Source organism: Gadus morhua, chromosome 15, assembly GCF_902167405.1.
Source record: "Gadus morhua chromosome 15, gadMor3.0, whole genome shotgun sequence".
NCBI lineage: Eukaryota > Metazoa > Chordata > Actinopteri > Gadiformes > Gadidae > Gadus > Gadus morhua.
This window is the reverse complement of record NC_044062.1, coordinates 9517639-9540722: the sequence shown is the minus strand read 5'-3', so window position 1 is coordinate 9540722 and position 23084 is coordinate 9517639. Positions and strand designations below refer to the sequence as shown.

Sequence of the window (23084 nt, the reverse complement as noted above, 5' to 3'; positions counted from 1 at the left end):
GAGATGGAGTCATGTGACCAGTACTCCATGGCAGCAGAGAAGGACTCTGGCCGCTCTGACGTGTCTGACATGGGCTCAGACAGCGTCTCATTGGCTGACGACGACCAGGACACGCCGCCCGGGGGCCAGGCCCACCGCACGCTGCGCTCCGCAGCCCTGTCACTCAAACTCCTCCACGACCAGGAGGCAGACCAGCACAGCGCCCGGCTCTTCGTCCAATCGCTGGCCACCCTGATGCCCCGCCTCCTGGCCTTAAGAGACCCCTCCCAACTGGACCTCCTCCTGCAGAACTCCTCCTCCTCCTTCTGCTCTGGATTACAAGCTGGTGAGAACCTCGAGAACCTCCCAATAGAACCTCCCTATAGGACCTTTATACAAACCCCCCTATAGAACCTCTGTATAGAACCTCCCTATAGGACCTTTTTTATAACCCCCCTATAGAACCTCTGTATAGAACCTCCCTGTAATCCAATAGAAGACTCCAGACTGTCTCCAGACTGAGTCTGTACCTTTTTCTAGAGCTAGGAGTCTGTACCTTTCTCTAGACTAGGAGTCTGTACCTTTCTCTAGAGCTATGGGTCTGTACCTTTCTCTAGAGCTAGGAGTCTGTACCTTTCTCTAGAGCTAGGAGTCTGTACCTTTCTCTAGAGCTAGGAGTCTGTACCTTTCTCTAGAGCTATGGGTCTGTACCTTTCTCTAACGCTAGGAGTCGGTACCTTGTTTCTTCAGGCGGGGTCGGTTCTCCGGGCTTCGAGGGGGGCGACGGTCTGACCTGTCGGTCGCTGATGAACGCAGACGGTCTGTACCTGGTGTCGTACTACGCTCTGCTGCTCAACCTGAAGCTCTGCTGCTGTGATCACTACCTCCACCCCTCCACCCTGCCGGCCGCCCTGGGCCAGGTAACCCTAACCCCCTAACCCCCTAACCCTCACCCTCTAACCCTCACCCTCTAACCCTCTAACCCTCACCCTCTAACCCTAACCCTAACCCTCACCCACTAACCCTCACCCTCTAACCCTCTAACCCTCACCCTCTCACCCTCACCATCGAACCCTCACCCTCACCCCCCCCCCCCCCCCTCACTGCAGAAGGAGTTTGTGCATGCGGTCCATGCCAGCGGGGTGCTGGTGCTGCTTTCTAAGCCTCTAACCCTACCCCCCCTTACACTCACCCTTACCCTCTAACGCTTACCCTCTAACCCTCACCCTCACCCCTCTCACTCTAACCCTCACCCCCTCCCTCGCCCCTGCAGAAGGAGTTTGTGCATGCGGTCCAGGCCAGTGGGGTGCTGGTGCTGCTGTCCCCAGTCTGGATTGAGGAGCTTTACCAGCAGGTTCTGCTGAGGAACCTCCTGGGAGACGCCGGCTACCAGAACCAGCACACCGCCACGCTAGTTAGCATGCTAACAGGTACATTTACCCACCCTGACCCTAGTTAGCATGCTAACAGGTACATTTACACATCCTGACGCTAGTTAGAAGGCTATCAGGTACACCTACACTCCCTGATGCTAGTTAGCACGCTAACAGGTATATTTTACACACCCTGACACTAATTAGCATGCTCACAGGTACATAGACACTCCCCGATGCAAGTTAGCATGCTAAAAGATTACATTTACACTCCCTGCCACTAGTTAGTGTGCTAACAGTTGTTCCCCCTCAGACATCGACGGGTTGGGGAGCAGCGCTATTGGAGCTCAGATGAGGAACTCCGGCCAATCAGCATCCAGCTGTAACCAGCGGACCAGCAGTGAGGCTGTCCTGGCAGGTGTGTGTGTGTGAGTGTGTACTCTAGCAGTGTGTCTGTGAGTGTGTACTCTCACAGTGTGTATGAAAGTGTGTGTGTGTGAGTGTGTACTCTTAACAGTAGGTGTTGAGTGGGTGTGTAAGTGTGTAGTCTAACAGTAGATGTTGTGTGTGTGTTTGTGTGTGTGTGTGTGTTTGTGTGTGTGTGTGTGTGTGAATGTGTACTCTAACAGTAGCTGTTGAGTGTGTGTGTATGTGTGTGTGGGCGTACTCTAACAGTTTATGTGTGTGAGTGTGTACTCTTACATTGTGTGTGAACGTGTGTGTTTTGAGTGTGTGTGTGTTTGTGTGTGTGTGTGTGTGTGTGTGTGTACTCTAACAGTGTGTGTGTAAGTGTGTACTCTAACGGTGTGTGTGTGTGTGTGTGTGTGTGCAGGGCGTGTGTTCTCCCGCTCCGTCCTGGCCACGGTGTGGGGGTCCCTGATGGAGGTCCTGTCGGCGTGTCTGACAGGGGCCGGGGGTCGTGGGGTTGTCGGGGGTCGTGGGGGGGTCGGGGGTCAGAGCCAGAGAGAGAGAGACACCATCTGCCTGAGCCTGGACGGCCTGCGCCAGGCCGCCGCCCTCAGCTGTTCCCTCGGTAACCACACCACCACAACCACAGCTGTTCCCTTGGTAACCACACCACCACAACCACAGCTGTTCCCTCGGTAACCACACCACCACAACCACAGCTGTTCCCTTGGTAACCACACCACAACTACAGCCGTTCCCTTGGTAACCACACCACAACTACAGCCGTTCCCTTGGTAACCACACCACTTCCACCACAGCTGTTCCCCTGGTAACCCCACCACCACCACAGCTGTTCCCTTGGTAACCGCACCACCGCCACACCAACACAGCTGTTCCCATGGTAACCACACCACCACAGTTGTTCCCTTGGTAACCAAACCACAACACAGCTATACCCATGGTAACCACACCTCCACAACACCACTAAAGCTGTTCCCCTGGTAACCACATCACCACAACCACAGTTTTTCCCTTGGTAACCACACCACCACCACACCACCATAGCTGTTCCCAAGGTTACAACACCACAACCACAGCTGTTATCTTGGTAACCACATCACCAAAACTGCAAGCACGTCCCGACCACACCATAGCATCTACCAGGCTATGACAAGAAACCAGTGCCCAGGGTACTTGGTACTGGTGTATCAGTGATGTAGTATATAAGTATATGAGGTGGTGTGTTGGTGATGTAGTATATTAGGTGGTGTATTGATGTAGTAGTGATCACAACCACAGTACGAACCTTCAACCAGGCAGCGCTAGGAGAGCATTGATTCTATTGTGTTTGTGTGCATGTGTGGGTGTGTGTCTGTGTTTGTGTGTGTGTGTGTGTGTGTGTGTGTGTGTGTGTGTGTGTGTGTGTGTTTAGGTGTGGCCGCTCATTGTGAGTCCGCTCTTGCCCAGATGGCCGCAGCGTCCTGCGTTCAGGAAGACCGAGAGACAGCGGACCCCAACACACCCGGTAACACACACACAATTACACACACATACTATACTTTAATAATCCGGTTTGGTAAAAAAAAATCTGCAACGTGTGTGTGTGTGTGTGTGTGTGTGCGTGTGCGTGTGCGTGTGCGTGTGCGTGTGTGTGGTGTGTGTGCAGTGAGACAGCAGGGCCTCCATGTGTCTCATGTCCTCTGTATGGACGCCGTGCTCAGCGTGGGGCTGGAGATGAGCAGCCACAACCCAGACTGCTGGACACACCTGCTCAGGTACACACACACGCACACACACACACACACACACACACACACACACACACACACACACACACACACACACACACACACACACACACACACACACACACACACACACACACACCTGCTCAGGTACACACACACACACCTGCTCAGGTACACACACACACCTGCTCAGGTACACACACACACACACACACACACACACACACACACACACACACACACACACACACACACACACACACACACACACACACACACACACCTGCTCAGGTACACACACACACACTCACACTCAAATCTGCTCAGCTACAAAGGTAAACATTCTCTTTCTCCTCCCTCCCTCCCTCCCTCCCTCCCTCCCTCCCTCCCTCCCTCCCTCTCAGGGTGAGTGAGTACATCAGCTCACTGGAACACGTCCACTTCAGTGACGTCTCGTCTCGGCAGTGTCTGACCCCCGTCACCCAGCAGGCCTCCCCCGTCTGCCTGGGGCTGGATTTGAGCTGTGAGCCCAGGGCAGAGTCATCTGAGCTGGGCCTGAGCCAGCCGGTCATCCAGCCCGTGTCCATCCAGGAGCTGCTGCAGGAGCAGGCCCGGGGGGGCGGGGCCCGGGGGAGCAGGGCCCGGCGGTTGGAGCTAACAGAAGGTAGCATGCTAACTGGACCTAGCGCAGCCCAAGCCGTCCTCACACTCTCCACCCAGGCGGACAGGTGGGTGTGTTTAACGTTGACGATCAGACCACAGTATCCTCTACCCTCCCTGGTGGTCGCTGAGGGGATTCTCTTTGAGTCTGGGGGTCTCTTTGGGGGTCCTCTCTGACCTCAGGGGTCTGGTCCTCCCTGTGGGGGTCCTCTCTGACCTCTGACCTTCTCTTGTGGTATCAGGCTGTTCGAGGACTGCTCCGCCTCCCTGAAGCTAGAGGCTCTGGTCAGCTTCCTCTGTCAGCTCCGGAGAGCGTCTCAGAGGCAGATCTTCACCTCCGTCAGCAGCACCACCCACTACACCCTGGCCATGCCTGGTACTCACACACACACTCACTCACAGAACCACACACACACACACACACACTCACAGAACCACATAAACTCATGCACGCACGCACGCACACGCACACGCACACGCACACCACCTTCATCCTCCACCTCATTAAATGTCTTATTCTTCCATAAAACACACATGTACACTACATACAGCTGTATACAGCTGTATGTACACATCCTGTCCACACAGTTAAACAGACGCACAACTGTTTGTGCATTTGTGTGTGTGTGTGTGTTTGTGCGTGTGCATGCAGGTGAGTCCAGGTGTGGGCTGGACAGATGTGTTTCCCTCCACCTGGTCCGACTGGGCGAGGCCGCACTGCGATTGGCTCGGGACCGGACACGCCCCCTCCTCCATCTCATGAGGACCTGGAGCGTGGTGGCGCCCCACCTGGTGGAGGTACGAAACTACACCCTCCTGTGTGTTACCTGGTGAACTACACCCTCCTTTCTGTTACCTGGTGAACTCCACCCTCCTGTCCGTTACCTGGTGAGCTCCACCCTCCTGTCCGTTACCTGGTGAACTCCACCCTCCTGTGTGTTACCTGGTGAACTCCACCCTCCTGTCCGTTACCTGGTGAACTCCACCCTCCTGTCTGTTACCTGGTGAGCTCCACCCTCCTGTCTGTTACCTGGTGAACTCCACCCTCCTGTGTGTTACCTGGTGAACTCCAACCTCCTGTCTGTTACCTGGTGAGCTCCACCCTCCTGTCTGTTACCTGGTGAGCTCCACCCTCCTGGAGTACGGGGGCTACCTTCGGTTCCTTCGAGGAGGTGTAGGCTGCATTCTGCCGACACCACCTCTCCTCCATCAGCTGGGAGGTTCAGCTAGTGTGAGCTCCCCCTGACCTCTGACCTCTGACCCCAGGCAGCCTGTCACAGGGAGCGCCATATCTCCCAGAAGGCCATCTGTTTCCTCCACGACCTGCTGATGGAGGTTCTGAGCAGCTGGGCGGAGCCTCCACACTTCCACTTCAACGAGGCGCTGTTCACCGCCTTCCAGCACGTCCTGCAGCTGGGGCGCTGCGACGAGGACGCCCAGGACCAGGTACATCTACACTGTCTATATCTATAGCAGGACCAGGTGCATCTACACTGTCTAGATCTATAGCAGGACCAGGTGCATCTACACTGTCTAGATCTATAGCAGGACCAGGTGCATCTACACTGTCTAGATCTATAGCAGGACCAGGTGCATCTATACTGTCTAGATCTATAGCAGGACCAGGTGCATCTACACTGTCTAGATCTATAGCAGGACCAGGTTCATCTACACCGTCTAGATCTATAGCAGGACCAGGTACATCTACACCGTCTAGATCTATAGCAGGACCAGGTACATCTACACCGTCTAGAATCTAGACGGTGTAGATGTACCTGGTCCTGCTATAGATCTAGACGGTGTAGATGTACCTGGTCCTGCTATAGATCTAGACTCTAGATCTATAGCAGGACCAGGTACATCTACACCGTACATCTACCTGGTCCTGCTATAGATCTAGACTCTAGATCTATAGCAGGACCAGGTACATCTACACCGTCTAGATCTATAGCAGGACCAGGTACATCTGCACTGTCTAGATCTATAGCAGGACCAGGTACATCTACACCGTCTAGATCTATAGCAGGACCAGGTACATCTACACCGTCTAGATCTATAGCAGGACCAGGTACATCTGCACCGTCTAGATCTATAGCAGAACCAGGTACATCTACACCGTCTAGATCTATAGCAGGACCAGGTACATCTACACCGTCTAGATCTATAGCAGGACCAGGTACATCTGCACTGTCTAGATCTATAGCAGGACCAGGTACATCTGCACTGTCTAGATCTATAGCAGGACCAGGTACATCTGCACTGTCTAGATCTATAGCAGGACCAGGTACATCTACACTGTCTAGATCTATAGCAGGACCAGGTACATCTACACTGTCTAGATCTATAGCAGGACCAGGTACATCTGCACTGTCTAGATAATGTATCTATAATATGTATAATGTATAGGTAATGTGTATAATGTATAGGTAATGTAAAGATAATGTGTATAATGTACAGATAATATATAGATAATGTGTATGATGCATAGGTAATGTATAGATAATGTATAGATCATGTGTATAATGTATAGATAATGTGTATCATGTATATGTAATGTAACGATAATGTCTATAATGTATAGGTAACGTGGATGATGTATAGGGAAATATAGGTAATGTATAGAATATGTGTATAATGTATAGATAATGTGTATAATGTATAGGTAATTTATAGATTATGTGTATAATGTATAGATAATGTGTATAATGTATAGGTAATGTATAGATCATGTGTATAATGTATAGATAGTGTGTATAATGTATAGGTAATGTATAAATAATACATAGGTAATGTATAGATCCTGTCCGTGTGGTGGTGCAGGTGGTGTCGTCTCTGGGCCAGCTGGTGGAGGCCTGCTCCCCTCAGATCCTCTCAGGGTGGAGACCTCTGTTCAGCGCCCTGCGCACCCTACACACACACCAGGCAGAGCGCACACTGGGTACACACACACACACACACACACACACACACACACACACACACACACACACACACACACACACACACAGACCACAGTGTGTGACCCTGTCTGTGTGTCTCCAGGGGGGCCCCGGGCCCCTGTGCTGGACGTGTTCGAGGCGTTCGTCTCCACGGAGAGCAGCCAGGTGTTCGCCAGCGCCGCCTCAGACTACATCATGTGTCTCATCAGGCTCATCAAAGGACTGGGTGAGTCCGATCCCCCCCCCCCCCTGCTGGGAACCCATGGAGACACTGTGTGTGTGTGTGTGTGTGTGTGTGTGTGTGTGTGTGTGTGTGTGTGTGTGTGTGTGTGTGTGTGTGTGTGTGTGTGTGTGTTTGTGTATTAATGTGTGTGTGTGTGTGTGTGTGTGTGTGTGTGTGTGTGTGTGTGTGTGTGTGCTTGTGTGTATGTGTGTGTTTGTGTATTAATGTGTGTGTGTTTGTGTGTGTGTGTGTATGTGTGTGTTTGTGTATTATTGTGTGTGTGTTTGTGTGTGTGTGTGTGTGTGTGTGGGGTGGTTCCAGGAGAGGAGATAGGGGACTGTGTTCTGAGCCCCCCCTCCAGCTCCACAGACCTCTGCCTCCCGGCCCTCGACTACCTGCACAGGTGCTCCCAGGTAAGAACACACATCTATCTATGGTTATTATGGTTACTACTCTATGGTTACTATGGTTACCATTCTATGGTTACTCTGGTTATCACTCTATGGTTTATATGGTTACCATTCTATAGTTACTATGGTTACCACTCTATGGTTATAACTCTATGGTTACTAGGGATCAGACCCGGCGCCAAGGGCGGGCCAGACCGGGCCGGGCCCGCCCATTTGATGTCTTTGCCCCCGCCCACTTGATGTCTTTGCCCTTGTAAAAATAAAATGTATTTTACTTTTTTATTTTATTTTTTATGCTAAGATATATATGATGTCAGATACTATTTAAAATCTCAAAAAATAATTGTTAAACTAAATAAAAAATGTGTAGAAAATAGAGATGTGATTGACATATGTGTAAACCTATCGCTATTCAGAATTCGTCACACCGAACGACGGCATTAACCGGCAAATTCAAATTAGTAGCCTAGCCTGCTCTGGTGTTTTAAAAAGAAAATGGATATCAGACGCTGGTTAAAAACTAATTGGCCTACTTATCCGGAAAAAAACCCTGCAGTTACGGCAAGTAAAGTTAGCTCTAACCCTGACCGGGCTGAGCCTCTTGCTGGAGCTGGATTTGAGTTCCCGCCGCTAGCTGTAACAACGCAGCCGCCATTAGCCCTCTCCTTCGAGACGCCTTTTACCTCTCACTCCGACCCGCCAGGAGTAACAACACCCTCCGCCTCCTCCTTGCCTCCACCAATCATTTCCTACAAATTCTGGTGAAAAGAGTCTGTTCACATGCCGACGTCATGGGTCCCGACCGGCGCTTTCATTGGATTATGCGACAATGTTTTGGCCGAGCACATGATGCAATGTTGCGAAAGTTTTGTATGTTTATGTTTATTTGCTCGTCTGCGTGGCGCGGCATATTGCTGTTGGCGTCTGTGGTATTTAATGTGCCGCCGCGCACACAATACAAAAGTGATTTGTATTTGGCTGTTTGTGTGTGTTAAAATGTAGGCTATTATTTGCGAACTGCGTGCGTCTTAAGGCAATGCTGTTGTTGGCCATGCTGATGTGTTTGCGCTGCTGTGGACTGTTGCAATTTAGTTTTTTGTAGGCTACACCTGTCTGTCATAATATAGATGTGGGCCCTCCCACAAAATCTACGTGCCCCCTGTATAGATTTGCTCTGGCGCCGGGTCTGCTAGGGATGTGTCGGTCGCGACCGATTCGTCACAACAAACGAATCCCGAACGTGAACGACAAGAACTGGTTCCCCAAAACAAGAAGAACTGGTTCTTTGATTCTTTTTTTAAACATAAACCAAAAATATGGTCACGTAAATAAAATATACAAACGAACAGAGCTTCGTCTCCCCGCGACTTATATTGATTGAGTCTACAACGTTCTCAAAGATTCAGCCAATGAGAGGTAGCGATGGTGTTGCAATGGCACCTGGGTAAACCAATGACAAGGCGGTACCGTCGAATATGCGCGCTTTCTGTCTGACGTATCTTGGGTCATACCATTCGACGTGGGGCCACTCATATCCCCCTACATTTTTTCGAAAATAGACTTGACCTCCATCTGTTTGTTGGATAAACGCATTTCCCAATCCCAGGAGTCTTTGCTCCATTCTACGTCAATTTAAGAACAAGCAAAGAAATTAAACTGCAGTTCGTATTTTTTATTTATGACCATGAAAGTTCTGTAATGCCTGAACAATGAAGAATTAAATGTAAAATAAAATTATAAATGTAAAACCGTTAATGAAATATAGAGAGTAAGTAAGTGGTATAAATATTGGTGAGACGTTTGGTTATACTATATAGTGTATCTTCTCGATTTCCACAGGGTTTAGAGCCTAGAAGTGGTTTAAATTATGCTCACGGCCGTCTCGCGGGGGGGGCGGCAGACACCAAATGACGTAATCTGACGTAACGAACGAATGAAAACGAACGAATCAAATAAACGAATCGTTATAGTGAACTGAACTGAAAGAACTAGTTCCCGGAAAAGAATCATTTTGCCCATCCCTAATGGTTACTATGGGTACCAGTCTAGTTGCTATGGTTACCAGTCTATTGTTACTACTCTACGGTTACTATGGTTTCCTCTCTTTTGTTACTATGGTTACCACTCTCTGGTTACTATGGTTACCACTCTTCATCCTGCCCAATCCCAGCTCCTGGCTAAGATCTACCAGATGGCCACCAAGCCGGTGTTCCTAGGGGCGCGGCCGACTGGCCTGCAGGACCGCCCCCTCAGCAGCGAGGACCGCCCCCCCAGCAGCCAGGACCGCCCCCCTAGCAGCCAGGACCGCCCCCCCAGCAGCCAGGACCGCCCCCTCCACAGCCAGGACTGCCCCCCCAGCAGGGAGGACCGCCCCCCCAGCAGGGACGACGGGCTGGACTCTGTGCTGCAGGAGGTGGACGACGGAACAGGTCAATGAAGCCTCATTCTGTCTTACATTCATGTGTAAAGCCTTGGTGTGAATCAACAGGTTTGATCCAGTGGGGATCTGCTTTAAACAGGCTTGATCCAGTGTTAATCAGGTTTAAACTGGTTTGATCCAATGTGAATCTGGTTCAAACTGGCTTGATCCAGTGTGAATCTGGTTCAAACAGGCTTGATCCAGTGTGGATCTCGTTCAAACAGGCTTGATAAAGTGTGAATCTGGCTTAAATTGGTTTGATCCAGTATGAATCTGGTTTGAACAGGTTTGATCCAGGTGTGGATCCTGTTATTGGAGCAGCTGACTGCAGCCGTGTCCAACTGTCCTCGACAGCACCAGGCTCCCACTCTGCAACTCCTCTTCACCCTCCTGAGGGAGCTCACCTGTGTACCAGGTAACTACCACTCAACTACCACCTAACTCACCTGGGTACCAGGTAACTACCACCTAACTCTCCTGGGTACCTGGTAACTACCACCTAACTCACCTGTGAACCAGCTAACTAGTCCCTAAATCACCTGTGTTACTCACAGTACTACCATAGTTCTCCACAGTACTCCACAATACTACTACAGTACTACAAAGTATTGCTACAGTACTACTATAGTACTCCACAGTACTCCATAGTACTTCTACAGTACTAATACAGTATAACAATACTACTACATTACTACTACAGTACTCAATAGTACTTCTACAGTACTACTACTACAGTACTGTAGTTCCGTAGTTGTAGTACTACTGTAGCAGTACTACAGTAGTACTACAGTACTACAGTACTCTCTTCCTCCAGGTCCGGGCTTCGCGGTCTTGGCCGTGGTCCAGCTGCTGCTTCCTGTGATGACGCTGTGGCTGCAGCGTAGCCATGGCGACCACACCTACTGGGACGCGGCCGGTGGCAACTTCAAACACGCCATCGGCCTATCATGCGAGCTGGTGGTGGATCACCTGACCAGCCTCAGCCAATCAGGTCTGTTGATCACAACAACAACCCTCCCTTAGTGAAAAGGACTAGTCATGGTGGTTAGTTAAACTCTCTTAGTGTAAATGACTAGTCTTGTTGGTTAGTTAACCTCTCTAAGTGTAAAGGACTAGTCATGGTAATTAGTTAACCTCGCAAAGTGTAAAGGACTAGTCATGGTGATAGTTAACCTCTCTTAGTTGGTTAGTGACAGTCTACGGGTTAGTGAACCAGGCTCCTAGGAGATGTGTAACTAGTCTCTAGGGGGCGGTGTTGCACTGTGTTTCAAACACACTGTGTGTGTGTGTGTGTGTGTGTGTGTGTGTGTGTGTATGTGTGTGTGTGTGTGTGTGTGTATGTAGGCCATGAGTCTCTGATGAACGTCATGCTGAAGGACCTGCTGACCCTGCTGGTCTCCTGCGTCTCCGAGCCTGCAGAGACCATCTCACGGGTGGGCTGCTCCTGCATCAGGTACCTCACTCACTCACTCACTCACTCACTCACTCACTCACTCACTCATGTATAGTGTTGTTCTGTGGTCTCAGGTACGTGTGGCTCTAGATCTATGTGTATAGAGCTGTTCTTTGGTCTCAGGTACGTGTGGCTCTAGATCTATGTGTATAGAGCTGTTCTGTGGTCTCAGGTACGTGTGGCTCTAGATCTATGTGTATAGAGCTGTTCTGTGGTCTCAGGTACGTGTGGCTCTAGATCTATGTGTATAGAGCTGTTCTGTGGTCTTAGGTACGTGTGGCTCTAGATCTATGTGTATAGAGCTGTTCTATGGTCTCAGGTACGTGTGGCTCTAGATCTATGTGTATAGACCTGTTCTGTGGTCTCAGGTACGTGGTGGTGAGTGGCGCTCCGATCTTCACCGAGGAGATGTGGAGGCTGGCATGTTGCGCCCTGCAAGACGCCTTCTCAGTCACACTTGAGCCTGTCAAGGTACACACACACTTGGTACACACACTTGGTACACACACTAGGTAAAAACGGTAAAAAATGACCTGGTACACACACCTGATACACACTTGATATACACACCTGGTACACACACCTGGTACACACTCGGGCAAACAATACTACAATACAATAGTTTGAGCGATCTGGGTAGAAAAGGGATGGATTGCAGGGATCATTCACTGGGTAAAGACAGGTCATTAGGGAGCAGGTAGGGGTAAGAAAGTACAGAGTCAGGTCACTAAGGAGCAGGTAGGGGTTAGACAGTACGGAGACAGGTCGTTAAAGGAGCAGGTAGGGGTAAGACAGTACAGAGATCGGTCATGAGGGAGCAGGAAGGGGTTAGACAGTACAGAGACAGGTCATTAAGGAGCAGGTAGGGGTTAGACAGTACAGAGACAGGTCATTAAGGAGCAGGTAGGGGTTAGACAGTAGAGAGACAGGTCATTAAGGAGCAGGTAGGGGTTAGACAGTAGAGAGACAGGTCATTAAGGTGCAGGTAGGGGTTAGACAGTACAGAGATAGGTCATGAGGGAGCAGGAAGGGGTTAGACAGTACAGAGACAGGTCATTAAGGAGCAGGTAGGGGTTAGACAGTACAGAGACAGGTCACTAAGGAGCAGGTAGGGGTTAGACAGTACAGAGACAGGTCATTAAGGAGCAGGTAGGGGTTAGACAGTACAGAGACAGGTCATGAGGGAGCAGGAAGGGGTTAGACAGTACAGAGACAGGTCATTAGGGAGCAGGTAGGGGTTAGACAGTACAGAGACAGGTCATTAGGGAGCAGGTAGGGGTTAGACAGTACAGAGACAGGTCATTAGGGAGCAGGTAGGGGTTAGACAGTACAGAGACAGGTCATTAAGGAGCAGGCAGGGGTTAGACAGTCATAAAGGCTGTGTCTCTGTCTCTAGAAGCTGCTGCTGTGCTTCAGGACGGACTGCGCCTCCGGAGACGCCTGCGATGTGAAGGTCGCCGCGCCGACGCACTCCGCCTCCGCCGAGGCCGAGTACTGGAGGATCAGAGCCATGGCCCAGCAGGTACTACTGCAGTACTACTGCAGTACTACCGCTACTCGTATTCCAACTACCACTAGAACTACAGAACTACTACAGCAATAAGACCACTAGGCCTAGAGAATAACTGCTACAGTGTGTGTGTGTGTGTGTGTGTGTGTGTTTGTGTGCGCAGGTGTTTCTGCTGGACTCTCAGTGCTCTCCTAAAACGCCCAATCACAAGGAGGGCTTTGAGCACGCTCAGTCCTGCGTCCTCATCATCGAGCTCCCTGCTGACGGACTCACTCAGAGAAGGTACACTCACAGACAGGCAGACAGACAGACAGACAGACAGACAGACAGACAGACAGATGCAAGCAGAGACCCACACAGACACACAGACATCAATAAAGATAAATGATTGACAGGTGTCTCCTCCTCCATGCTGCTAATCACAAAGGAAAATTGGGTAAGTATTCTGATCTAGAACCTACAGACTTTAGAGCCTATTGAGGGACTAGAATTAGTGAGGGACTAGAACCTACTGGGACTAGAACCTCCTGATGTTGGACTGAGGGACTAGAACCTACTGAGACTGGAATCTACTGAAACCAGAACCTACTGAGGTTGTACTGAGGGACTAGAACCTACTGAGGGACTAGAACCTACTGAGGACTAGAACCTACTGAGGAGTAGAACTTACTGAGGTTGTTCTGTGGACTAGAACCTACTGAGGACTAGAACCTACTGAGGTTGGACTGAGGGACTAGGACCTACTGAGGACTAGAACCTACTGAGGTTGGACTGAGGGACTAGAACCTACTGAGGACTAGAACCTACTGAGACTGGAATCTACTGAAACTAGAACCTACTGAGGGACTGAGGGACTAGAACCTACTGAGGACTAGAACCTACTGAGGACTAGAGCCTACTGAGGTTGGACTGAGGGACTAGAACCTACTGAGGACTAGAACCTACTGAGGACTAGAGCCTACTGAGGGTGGACCGAGGGACTAGAACCATCCCTCTGACTGTGTTCCTGCAGGGTTCCATTCAGAGACATCGTGGTGAGCCTGCTGTCCCACCAGGTCCTCCTCCAGAACCTCCACGACATCCTCCTGGAGGAGGGGGCTCCCCCCAGGGCCCCTCCTGGGACCCCCGGCTCCCGGCGGCCCGTGGGCTTCCTCCACCACCTCTCCATGAGCAACCTGGCCACCATCCTCGACCTGCTGAGGGAGTCCTACAAGTAACGCTTCTCTGTTCTGTTCTCTGTTCTCTCTGTTCTGTTCTCTGTTCTCTCTATTCTGTTCTCTGTTCTCTCTGTTCTGTTCTCTCTGTTCTCTGTTCTGTTCTCTGTTCTGTTCTCTGTTCTGTTCTCTGTTCTGTTCGTTCTGTTCTCTGTTCTGTTCTCTGTTCTCTCTGTTCTGTTCGTTCTGTTCTCTGTCCTGTTCTCTGTTCTCCCTGTTCTGTTCTCTCTGTTCTGTTCTCTACTCTCTGTTCTCTGTTCTGTTCTCTGTTCTGTTCTCTGTTCTCTCTGTTCTGTTCTCTGTTCTCTCTATTTTGTTCTCTGTTCTCTCTGTTCTGTTCTCTCTGTTCTCTGTTCTGTTCTCTGTTCTGTTCTCTGTTTTGTTCTCTCTGTTCTCTCTGTTCTGTTCGTTCTGTTCTCTGTCCTGTTCTCTGTTCTCCCTGTTCTGTTCTCTCTGTTCTGTTCTCTACTCTCTGTTCTCTGTTCAGTTCTCTGTTCTGTTCTCTGTTCTGTTCTCTGGTCTCTCTGTTCTGTTCTCTGGTCTCTCTGTTCTGTTCTCTGTTCTGTTCTCTGTTCCCGGTGGACGAGGTTCTGATCTGTGTCCTCCTTCCGTCCCAGGACTGCGCGGGACTTTGACGCGCGGCCGGGTCTGAAGTACCTCCTCATGAGGGTGTCTGGGGTCTGCGGAGCGGCCAACCTCTACCGCCAGTCGGCCATGAGCTTCAACCTCTACTTCCAGACGCTGCTGTGCGCCCTGCTCAGCCAGGCCGACGGCATGACCGCGCAACAGGTAGCCTAGCAGGGAGCATGTAGCATTACCTAGCAGACAGCATGTAGCATCACCTAGCAGACACTATGTAGCATCACCTAGCAGACAGCACTTAGCATCACCTAGCAGACAGCATGTAGCATCACCTAGCAGACAGCATGTAGCATCACCTAGCAGACAAATGTAGCATCACCTAGCATACAAATGTAGCATCACCTAGCATACAGCATGTAGCATCACCTAGCAGACAGCATGTAGCATCACCTAGCAGACAAATGTAGCATCACCTAGCAGACAGCATGTAGCATCACCTGAATCTAATATATATATTTAGATATTCTGAATCTCTCTCTCTCTCTCTCTCTCTCTCTCTCTCTCTCTCTCTCTCTCTCTCTCTCTCTCTCTCTCTCTCTCTTTCAGGTGAAGAAGATGGTGTTTGAGGAAGAGGAGGTCACCTCTGATTCCTCTCAGCCAGGATCTGATTCCTCTGAGGATGAAGACATCTTTGAAGAGACGGCACAGGTGACACACACACACACACACACACACACACACACACACACACACACACACACACACACACACACACACACACACACACACACACACACACACACACACACACACACACACAACAAGCTAACATGCCCATACTGACCTGCATGATAAGTGATATTACACACTCACCCCTAGGTAAAGCCTGTCCTTGGGTGGATGTTAACTGTTCCCCCTCCCCCCCCCCCCCCCCCCCCCCCCCCCCAGGTGAGCCCCCCGCGGGGGCGTGTCCGGCGGCCGGCCTGGTCCCCCCCCCGGCCCGCTCCCTCCCCCAGTGGGGGGGCGGGGGGGCCGGAGTGGGCGTGGCTTGTGCGCAGGCTGCAGCGGCTGTGTGTGGAGCTCAGCAGCAGCTACACACACATCCACCAGGAGCAGGAGGGGGGAGGAGGCGTGGAGACCCGGGGAGGAGTCATGCTCCTCCCTCTCTTCCCCTCGGAGACCTCCACCCCCACCTCCTGCAGGAGCACGCCCCTAGAGGAGGCGGGGCTTAGGGGACAGGGGGCGGAGCTAACTAGCAGCTCCCCAGGAGAGACCACACCCACTCCCAGCCCAGGAGTCAGGTATCCCTCACTCTACCCGTATCACTCTGCCTGTATCACTCTGCCTGTATCACTCTACCTGTATCACTCTGCCTGTATCACTCTGCCTGTATCACTCTACCTGTATCACTCTACCTGTATCACTCTCCCTGTATCACTCTACCTGTATCACTCTGCCTGTATCACTCTACCTGTATCACTCTCCCTGTATCACTCTACCTGTATCACTCTCCCTGTATCACTCTCCCTGTATCACTCTACCTGTATCACTCTGCCTGAATCTCACGGTCTCCCCCCCGTGTCTTGCAGCTCGGCGGTTCTCCCCCTGGCTGGGGGGTCGGAGGCCAGGCTCCCTGGGGGGTCGGAGGCCAGGCTCCCAGGGGGGTCGGAGGCCAGGCTCCCTGGGGGGGAAGCGGAGGGGAGGAGGGAGTGGTGGGAGAGTCTGGGGGGTGAACGCAGTCTGAGCCGTCTGCTGCAGGGCTACAAGCTGAGGAGGCAGAGCCAGAGCCAGAGCCAGAGCCACAGCCAGCAGGGCCGGCTCAACCTCTTCATGGCGGCCCCGGAGCGGCGGGCCCCCCCAGACCCCGCCCCCCTCAGACACTCTGTGAGCGTGGATTCCGAGGGCCTGAGGCCGGAGAGGTCCCGGTCGGGGTCCACGGCCAGCGGCTCCAGCAGCACCCTGAGGGACCAGCAGGCCCAGACCCAGGTGGGAGAGAGAGGGAGAGGGGGGGGGGGAAGGGGGGGAGAGAGGGAGAGGGTGGGGGAGAGAGGGTGGGGGGAGAGAGAGGTTGGGGGAGAAAGAGACAGACAGAGTGAGTGTGGGGGAGAGAGAAAGGGTGGGAGAGAGAGGGTGGGGAAGAAGGAGAGAGAGGGTCGGGGAGAGAGAGAGGGTAGGGGAGAGAGAGAGCGTGGGGGAGGGAGAGGGTGGGGGAGGGAGAGAGAGAGGGTGGGAGGAAAGAGTGGGTGGGGGGGACAGAGAGGGTGTGTGTCTGGGTGTGTGTGTGTGTGCATAGTGTGGTGTGCCTGACGTCAGTATCCTGGTGTGTTGTAGGCGTGGACCAACATGGTGCTGGCGGTCCTCAGCCAGGTCCTCCTGCTGGGGGACTCCTCCTTCGTGGCGCTGCAGCCCCTCTTCTACCCCGTCTTCAGCCGGCTGACCGGCCGCGCCCAGGACCCCCACCTCCGCGCCGCGCTGCAGGCCTGGCTGCTGCGCCTGGGGACGCTCTACGACATCACCCCCTGATGACATCACCACCCCGCCTGATGACATCACCACCCCGCCTGATGACATCACCAACCCCGCCTGATGACATCCCCCCCCGATGACATCACCCTCCCCCCCCGATGAGATCATCACCCCTTGATGACATCGCCATCCCCCCCGATGACATCGCCACCCCCCCCCCCGATGACATCATCATCACCATCCCTGATGACATCATCCCCCCCCATTGACATCATCACTGTCATCACTGTCTGACAGCTTTCTACCTGTCTGTGTACCTGTCTGACCCCTCTGTGTCTGTGGGTCTGCCTCTCTGTCTGCTCGGCGTCCTGAATATGTCCTCTTTATGATCTGAACTGTATTCATACAATGCTGATTAAACTATTAACTCTTCACAAACTGTCTGTCCCTTTATCTCACTTTCTGTCTGTCTGTCTGTCTGTCTGTCTGTCTGTCTGTCTGTCTGTCTGTCTGAGTGTCTGTCTAACTGTCTGTCTTAGTGTTTGTCTGTCTGAGTGTCTTCTGTCTAATGCTGCGTTCCAGGAACACTTTTTAGCCCGTAAGGTATGAGCTGGAACTGGGGTTACATCGATCTGGTACGAGTTCACGGCTAGTGTGTTGCGGGTTTGACTGCCGTTCCAGGGCACTTTGTGAAAACACGGGTTACAGGTTGCCTGGAATGCACCATAACTGTCTAACTGTCTGTCTAACTGTCTGTCTGTCTGAGTGTCTGTCTGTCTTACTGTTTGTCTGTCTGGATGTCTGTCTGTACGTCTAACTGTCTGTCTGTCTGTCTGTCTGTCTTCCTCTCCTCCAGAAGTAAAAAAGATGTTTAATCTTCAGCTTACTGGGTTTTTACTGCTGGTGAGCCGTTACGAACACGCGACATCTATACCACACTGACAACAGCATCTATCTACACACTCTCCCCCTCCCTCAACCCTCCCTCATTCTCTCTCTCCCTCAAGTCTACCTCTCTCTCCCTCTCTCTCCCCCCTCTCTATCTCTCCCCCTTCTCTCTTTACTCCCTCTCCCCATTACTCTCTCCCCCTCTTTCTCCCTCTCTCTCCCCCCTCTCTCCCTCCCCCTCTTTCTCCCTCTCTCACTCTCCCCCTCCCTATCTCTCCCTCTTTTTCTCTTTACTCTATATCTTTCTCCCCCCTCTCCCCCCCTCTCTCTTCGCCTTTCTCCCTCTCTCTCTCCCCCTATTTCGTTTTAATCTCTCTCATTCCTTCTCTTTCTCTATCTTTCCATCTCTCTCCCCCTCCCTCTCTCCCTTCCCCCTTTCTCTCTTTCCCCCTCTTTCTCCCCCTCTTTCTCCCTCTCCCTCTCTCTCTCCCCCTCTTTCGCCCTCTCTCTCTCCTGCCTCTCGCCCCCAACTCTCTCCCTCTCTCCCCCGACTCTCTCCCCCTTCTTGCTCTTTCCCCCCATCTCTCTCTCTCCCCCTCTTTCTCGCCTTCCCTCTCTCTCCCTCTCTCAGTCTCCCCCCTTCTCTCTCTCCCCTCTATCTCTCTCTCTCTCTGATGGAGGTTCCAGTCCAGATTAGTGGTTTATAAACTGAATGTAATTCCCCATAAAGCGGCTTCAGCAGCTGTTGCAGCTCATGTAGTGTGAGGCTGACAGATGTTAATCCCTGGGAGGGGCTAGGGGGTCTGCAAACTGCCCCCGCTCCACCGCTCACTGGCGCTGGTGTCTGACGGAGTAGAGCTGGTGTCCGTCGGAGTAGAGCTGGTGTCTGACGGAGTAGAGCTGGTGGTGTCTGACGGAGTAGAGCTGCTCTCTGAAGGAGTAGAGCTGGTGGTGTCTGACGGAGTAGAGCTGGTGTCCGTCGGAGTAGAGCTGGTGTCTGAAGGAGTAGAGCTGGTGGTGTCTGACGGAGTAGAGCTGCTCTCTGAAGGAGTAGAGCTGGTGGTGTCTGACGGAGTAGAGCTGGTGTCTGATGGAGTAGAGCTGGTGTCTGACGGAGTAGAGCTGGTGTCTGATGGAGTAGCGCTGGTGTCTGACGCAGCAGCTGGTGTCTGACGTAGCGGCGCTGGTATCGGGTGGTGTAATGGGCGTGTTACTCGACAGCAGCTGGATGAAGTTCGGTCCGGCGGAGCGAGACTCTCTGGAGTGGTCCCCCGGCCCCCCGCCCCCAACGGAGCGGCTGCCTGTGAGTACTGCAACCCTCGCGTGGGCCTACTGCTCTCCTGCCGTAGACCTAATGCACTATAGTACTGCAACCCTACCGTAGGCCTAGTACTAATGCAGTATAGTACTGCTCTCCTACCATAGGCCTACTGCTCTCCTACCGTAGGCCTACTGCACTATAGTACTGCTCTCCTACCATAGGCCTACTGCTCTCCTACTGTAGGCTTACTGCACTATAGTACTGCTCTCCTACCGTAGGCCTACTGCACTATAGTACTGCTCTCCTATCGTAGGCCTACTGCACTATAGTACTGCTCTCCTACCATAGGCCTACTGCTCTCCTACCGTAGGCCTACTGCACTACAGTACTACTCTCCTACCGTAGGCATACTGCACTATAGTACTGCTCTCCTACTGTAGGCCTACTGCACTATAGTACTGCTCTACTGCTTTAACTTTGTTCAATCATTTAACAAATCAACACACTTTGATCTCCAAATATGTATACACAGATTTTCGATATCATACTTTTTGCAGAATCAACAGATTCATTCACCCTCTTCGTATATTTCCAGTTGGTTGCATTGACTTATGTTGAGGCTCGAGCGTGATGACGTCACCCGCTCTAGACCAAGATGGCTATCACAAAAGCTAATAATTCCGTACGTCGCTGAGCCTCAATATTTAACCTAGAAACATGAGAGAGGAGAGGAGGTCTCCAGGGAGGAGACGTAGTAACTAGAGTTGACGTAGAAACCAGAGGTGATCTAGAAACTAGGGTTGATGTAGAAGTAACTAGAGGTGACGTAGTAACTAGAGGTGATGTAGAAACTATAGGTGGCGTAGTTACTAGAGTTGACGTAATAACTAGAGGTAATGTAGTAGTTACTAGAGGAGACGTAGTAGTAACTAGGGGTGATGTAGTAGTAACTAGAGGTGACCTTGTAACTAGAGGTGATGTAGTAGGAACTAAAGGAGACGTAGTAGTAACTAGAGGTGACAGAGTAGTAACTACGTCTCTTTACCCCTCTAGGACCAGACCAGTCCGGGGGAGTCCCGCCTCGGCAAGCTGTCCGTCGTCTCGGTGGTCACGGCGACGGCGGCCTTGCTTCTCCTCCTGGGGGGGGTGCTGGGGCTGCTGGCTTGTCGGCGGCGGCGGGCCGGGGTTAGGAAGCCGGGCCTTCTGGCCAACGTGATCGCCCTGGAGGACCTGGAGGACCTGGAGGACCCCGAGGTCCTGGAGGTCCTGGAGACCCTGGAGGACCTGAGAGACCCGGAGAGGAGCCGCGAGCTGCTCTCTTCCTGCCGCCGCAGCAACAGCCGGCGCTGGCGCACCTCCAGTGCCAGCTCGGAGGAGCAGGACCCGGCCGACGGGGTCTTCCTCATGGTCTACCTCCCCTCACCCTACCAACACACCCTCACACGGCTCGCCAGAGCCGCCAGCACCCGGAGCTCCCGCAGGTCCCTGGGGGCCTGGGGGGGGGCTAAAGACCTGGAGACCCCCCGAGACCCGGAGAGCCCAAAAGAGTTCCAGGCCTCAAAAGACCTGGAGATCCCTGGAATCCTGGAGACCCCCAAAGACCTGGAAACCCCGAGGGGCCTGGAGCCCCACAAAGTCCTGGAGACCCCCAAAGACCCAGAGACCCCCAAAGACCTGGATAGCCCCAAAGAATTTCAGGCCTCAAGAGACCTGACAACCTCACTGGAGACCCCCAGAGTCCTTGAGAGCCCCAGAGTCCTGGAGACCTCCAGAGACCTGGAGAATCCAAGACTAATGGAGAACCCCAGACACCAGGAGACCCCAAGATACATTGAGACCCTGGGAGACATGGAGACACCAAGAATCCTTGAGACCCCCAAAGACCTGGAGTCCCCAAAAGATCTAGAGACCCCCAGAGACCTGGAGACCTGGAGAGACCTGGATATCCCCAAATGCCTAGAGAGCCCCAAAGATCTGGAGTCCCCCAAAGATCTAGAGACCCCCAGAGACCTGGAGACCTGGAGAGTCCTGGAGATCCCCAAATACCTACGGAGCCCCAAAGACCTGGAGTCCCCCAAAGATCTAGAGACCCCCAGAGACCTGGAGACCTTAAGAGTCCTGGACATCTCCAAATACCTAGAGAGCCCCAAAGAGCTCCAGGCCTCAAGAGACCTGGAGACTCCCAAATACTCCAGGTCTCTCCAGAGACCTGGAGAATCCATGAATCCAAGACTCATGGAGACGCCCAGAGACCTGGAGACTCCACTAGAGACCCCCAGAGTCCTGGAGACCTTGGGAGACATTGAGACCTCCAGAGACCTGGAGACCTGGGGAGACCTTGAGACCCCCAGAGACCTGGAGACCTGGAGAGACCCTGAGACCTCCAGAGACCTTGAAACCCCAAAAGACCTTGAGAACTCTGGAGGCCTGGGTACCTCGTTAGACTTGACCGAGGCAAACAGTGGAATGCAGCAGGATGAGAAGATGTGATAATAATACTGCTGTACTACTACAGTTCTAATATCACCTACTACAGAACTACTGCAGTACTACTTTTACCTATTGCAGTACTACTATCAACTACTACAGTACTACTGCAGTAATACTATTACCTAATGTAGTAGTGTGAAGTCTTGATTCTATAGTGAACCCTGAGGTCTTGTTCATATAGTGAACCCTGAAGTCTTGATTCTTTAGTGAACCTTGAAGTCTTGTGTCTATAGTGAACCCTGAAGTCTTCTTTCTATAGTGAACCCTGAAGTCTTGTTTCTACAGTGAACCCTGAAGTCTTCTTTCTATAGTGAACCCTGACGTCTTGTTTCTATAGTGAACCCTGAAGTCTTGTTTCTATAGTGAACCCTGAGGTATTGTTTATATAGTGAACCCTGAGGTCTTGATTCTATAGTGAACCCTGAGGTCTTGATTCTATAGTGAAACATGAGGTCTTGATCTATAGTGAACCCTGAGGTCTTGATTCTATAGTGAACCCTGAGGTCTTGATTCTATAGTGAACCCTGAGGTCTTGACCTATAGTGAACCCTGAGGTCTTGATTCTATAGTGAACCCTGAGGTCTCATATCTAGCCCTACAAGTGGATTCTGTTGATATTGAACCTTCATGGTTGAAGGCACTCATTGTAAGTCGCTACGGAAAAAAGCAACAGCAAAATAAATGAAATAACAAAATACCTTAACATTCTTTGTGATGTGTTAAATACCTTATTATACTTTGTTACGTGTTAAAATACCTTATTATACTTTATAATAGCCATGAAGGTACTATGGACTTCATGCTGAACGACTTGTGTCGTTTATTGACTTATATTGTATGATGTGGAATTGTCAATGATATATATATATATATATTTGTTTTATGTAGATCCGTAACATGGAAGTCAGTGTTAAAGTATTAAAGGATTTGGCCTCGAATCCTCTCCCTCCTTTTGTGACACGGGGGAGTGAGAGCGGGGGGTTGAGGAGAGAAACCGGGGGTGAGGAGTGAGACCGGGGGGGGGGTGAGGAGTGAGACTGGGGGGGGGTGAGGAGTGAGAC

The 23084-nt window shown here is 51.8% G+C and overlaps 2 protein-coding genes across 5 annotated transcripts in view; both read left to right on the top strand.

Annotated features, from left to right (window-relative positions):
* Positions 1 to 17818, top strand: part of arfgef3 (ARFGEF family member 3) — a 25752-nt gene extending 7934 nt beyond the window's left edge. Inside the window, exons 15-42 of one of the 3 annotated variants that reach the window (XM_030378617.1) lie at positions 1 to 325; positions 730 to 899; positions 1253 to 1409; positions 1666 to 1770; positions 2185 to 2385; positions 3193 to 3285; positions 3427 to 3535; positions 3913 to 4236; positions 4411 to 4544; positions 4821 to 4966; positions 5435 to 5614; positions 6989 to 7106; positions 7211 to 7333; positions 7652 to 7743; positions 9911 to 10169; positions 10446 to 10574; positions 10974 to 11150; positions 11504 to 11612; positions 11981 to 12083; positions 13012 to 13134; positions 13286 to 13404; positions 13550 to 13558; positions 14135 to 14335; positions 14954 to 15125; positions 15525 to 15626; positions 15867 to 16219; positions 16508 to 16904; positions 17250 to 17818. The exon at positions 1 to 325 is cut by the window's left edge and continues 28 nt beyond it. In XM_030378617.1, coding sequence (XP_030234477.1) covers positions 1 to 325; positions 730 to 899; positions 1253 to 1409; positions 1666 to 1770; positions 2185 to 2385; positions 3193 to 3285; positions 3427 to 3535; positions 3913 to 4236; positions 4411 to 4544; positions 4821 to 4966; positions 5435 to 5614; positions 6989 to 7106; positions 7211 to 7333; positions 7652 to 7743; positions 9911 to 10169; positions 10446 to 10574; positions 10974 to 11150; positions 11504 to 11612; positions 11981 to 12083; positions 13012 to 13134; positions 13286 to 13404; positions 13550 to 13558; positions 14135 to 14335; positions 14954 to 15125; positions 15525 to 15626; positions 15867 to 16219; positions 16508 to 16904; positions 17250 to 17441 — 4722 coding nt within the window. In that variant the 3' untranslated portion in view covers positions 17442 to 17818. Of the gene's footprint in view, positions 326 to 729; positions 900 to 1252; positions 1410 to 1665; positions 1771 to 2184; positions 2386 to 3192; positions 3286 to 3426; positions 3536 to 3912; positions 4237 to 4410; positions 4545 to 4820; positions 4967 to 5434; positions 5615 to 6988; positions 7107 to 7210; positions 7334 to 7651; positions 7744 to 9910; positions 10170 to 10445; positions 10575 to 10973; positions 11151 to 11503; positions 11613 to 11980; positions 12084 to 13008; positions 13135 to 13285; positions 13405 to 13549; positions 13559 to 14134; positions 14336 to 14953; positions 15126 to 15524; positions 15627 to 15866; positions 16220 to 16507; positions 16905 to 17249 lie in introns of all 3 variants that reach the window. The other 2 variants (XM_030378616.1, XM_030378618.1) reach the window with 2 other exon arrangements.
* A 1191-nt stretch (positions 17819 to 19009) lies between these two features.
* Positions 19010 to 22949, top strand: LOC115559680 (myosin light chain kinase, smooth muscle). 2 transcript variants are annotated; one of them, XR_003979626.1, is made up of 3 exons: positions 19010 to 19575; positions 20587 to 22552; positions 22604 to 22949. XR_003979626.1 is itself a non-coding variant. In XM_030378718.1 (2 exons), exons 1-2 carry the CDS (start codon positions 19474 to 19476, stop codon positions 22021 to 22023), a joined length of 1539 nt encoding a protein of 512 aa, XP_030234578.1. In that variant the 5' UTR covers positions 19010 to 19473; the 3' UTR covers positions 22024 to 22949. The 2 variants fall into 2 exon arrangements, 1 of the variants encoding a protein (XP_030234578.1); XM_030378718.1 differs by having other exon boundaries at positions 20587 to 22949.
* Positions 22950 to 23084: the final 135 nt, after the last annotated feature.